The 2,720-nt window shown below is 38.8% G+C and overlaps 1 protein-coding gene across 1 annotated transcript in view; it reads left to right on the top strand.

Annotated features, from left to right (window-relative positions):
* The window catches only part of LOC138028532 (tauropine dehydrogenase-like), a 12,063-nt gene extending 9,590 nt beyond the window's left edge, over positions 1-2,473 (top strand). Inside the window, exon 4 of the mRNA XM_068876116.1 lies at positions 1,828-2,473. Coding sequence (XP_068732217.1) covers positions 1,828-2,205 — 378 coding nt within the window. The 3' untranslated portion in view covers positions 2,206-2,473. The remainder of the gene's footprint in view (positions 1-1,827) is intronic.
* Positions 2,474-2,720: the final 247 nt, after the last annotated feature.

The following is a 2,720-nucleotide window of genomic DNA, read 5'->3' as shown; positions in this document are numbered from 1 at the left end:
TCGTTCATTTTCTCCTTCCCTCCTCGAAAATACGGCATTAATTGGGTTGTTAAAATGGAGCCAAATAAAATGGTCATGTGATATTTATGACCATTATTATAATCGTTCTGATTTAAACTTATCTTTTAGTATTTTGGGTTTCCTTTCATTCGATATGCAATCTGGAATGTATAGTCCACACTGAAAGTATTTAAACATCTCCAAAAGAGAGAGAAAGAGAGAGAGATAGACGGAGTGGGGGTGGGGGAGTACGAAGAGGAGACGCAAAGTCAATTAAAATTATCGATTTTTTTTTTTTTTTTTAGAAGATATTTCAAATCATCCGCTGCGCGTTTATACAGTAAATAACTTCAGTTTTCGTGAGTAAGTCATCATTTGATGAAATAATGTGAAAATGGCTCCGTAATGACGTCATAAAAACAGCACTGAGATATTTTGATTAAATCTCACTCGTGGTCACTTGTGGTCACCCGTGGTCATTCGTGAGTACTTTTAGACGCTATCCAACTTGTCCCGCCACAAGGTCGGCAAAGCATTGCGAGACAAGACAGACAGCCCCGATGACAATATGGGTATTTGCACTTAATTAAAATGTAACTACCCACAAAAACTAAAAGACCTCAAAATAGGACAGGACATTACGAAATAAATGAACGTGTGAGCCAAAGGGCCTCTGCTGATACGACGTCTGGGTGACCCCTCAAATGGTCTTAATGACCCCCACTTGAAAAACTTAACTGGAACGCTGCAGCTCAGTACCACCCAACTCAGTGCCTTCTGTTTTTTGTGTAACACGTACCACAGGCGACCCAATGTACGCTCATGGAGTACCGGCATTACTGATTTAAAGGAAACCTGGCAATTTTTTTCTTTTATAAGAAGTCGATTAGAGTATGGTCATATGGTGAAGACTAACTTGTTACTCCACTGACCTCTCTTCATCTAACTTCTCCACACTTTTGTCAGCTGAAGGTGGAAGAAATGTGTAAGCATTTTGCGAGTAACATTTACTTAATTTTGGGGAAAAACGTATTTGATCCTTTTGAGACTAAGATCCTATAAGATCCGACAAATAACTGGTGACATAACCTCACAGGAACTAGTTTTAGAAATTATTAATTTCTCAACCTCGGATAATGCATTTCTCGTGCTCTGATTTGTTCACTCAATCTCGGTTATCAGCTCATATACCTTGTTTGACCTTATATGGTAAACAATTGCGCTTTGCGTTGCTAAATTAAAGTTCTTTTCGCCAGAAAGCGAAATTTCTCTCCGTGTAAAGCAAAAAAAACCGTTTTTGTGGAAAGTTTGGATCAATTCCGAATCTTAGAAGTACACGAAAAGGTAAGAAACGTTTTTGTGATGAGCCTGCGTCTGTCTGACCACAAGGTATTGCACAACATCACATGTTCATCAAGTTTTTTCGGTTTCGCTAGGATTTTCTCCCTTTTTTCGCTCGTATTTCGTATATCCAAACTTTTGTAGTGTAAGGAATTTAATAAAACAATTACTCCATTCGCGCTTGTTGGATATGAGACTGGTTATAGCCAACTCGTTGGCCATCGTTTACCATCTCATATCCAACGCGCGCTCATGGAATAATTGTTAACTACTGAATTGTTTGCCGTACTCTGACTAATACAGAATCAATGGAAAGCATCCCAAAGCAGTTAATGACTTTGAAAGCTCTCCCAACCAAAAGATAATGACTAAATGAAACGGAACTTTACTTCAGGTTCGATATAATATTAATAACCTGGTTTGAGAGAGTGATCAAACTCAACTTGGCCAGAATGACAAACTAATGCTTAATAAGTTGCTTCGTAGGTTGTTCACATTTATGAGTGGTACATGCGATGCTATCCAGAAGACATCTCAGACAAGACCAACCTCTACACAGCTATACAAACCAATGCTGCCTACCAAGGCCTCAAACACCCAGTCAAGAAGACTGATGAAGGCAAATTCGTACCAGATTTCACGTACCGTTACATGACGGAGGATATCCCTTATGGCCTGGTTGTCATCCGGGGTATTGCTGAAATTGTGGGAATTGAGACTCCAAACATTGACAAGGTGCTTACATGGAGTCAGGAGAAAATGGGCAAAGAATATCTGGTGAATTCAAAGCTGCAAGGAAAAGATATCGCCACATCTCGAGCACCACAGAGATATGGACTCTCCACTGTGGAATCTATCTTATAAGAAATTCTTGGCCACGATGTTGTAGCTAAGGACAAAATTAGGTGATCCGGCCGTTTCCATGCAAACGCAACATAAAGCTTATTGTTTCATTTTTTTCTCAAAGGATCGGAAATGATTTCTGGTAAATTTATTTAGTCAAGTTATTTCCATGGTACACCGTTACGGTTACAAATTTTTGGTTTTTGGGATATGTAAAATTTTGATTAACCCAAACTGAATCACCAGCTTACTTTAAATTATTGAATTAAAGAACATGTTTTTTATGGTTCAGAGGCTCCTTTTATAATAATTATAACGTATATTTTGCGTTCTCCAATCGTTATTAATGGTAACTGCACATATCACATGATCTCGTGGCGGTTTGCTATTCTTCTGTGGGGTGAGATCGGACGTCAGCATATTAAAGGGCCACTTGCAGCCACTATCAGTCCATATTTGATCCCAGCCACCCAACCCACTCGTTAAAGTGAAAGACAGATGAAATCAGAGGTAATAATAATAGCAACTTTTTGATT

The sequence above is a fragment of the Montipora capricornis genome, chromosome 13 (genome assembly GCF_036669925.1).
Source record: "Montipora capricornis isolate CH-2021 chromosome 13, ASM3666992v2, whole genome shotgun sequence".
NCBI classification, from domain to species: domain Eukaryota; kingdom Metazoa; phylum Cnidaria; class Anthozoa; order Scleractinia; family Acroporidae; genus Montipora; species Montipora capricornis.
The sequence above is the reverse complement of the archived record's forward strand: the minus strand, read 5'-3'. Positions and strand labels throughout refer to the sequence as shown.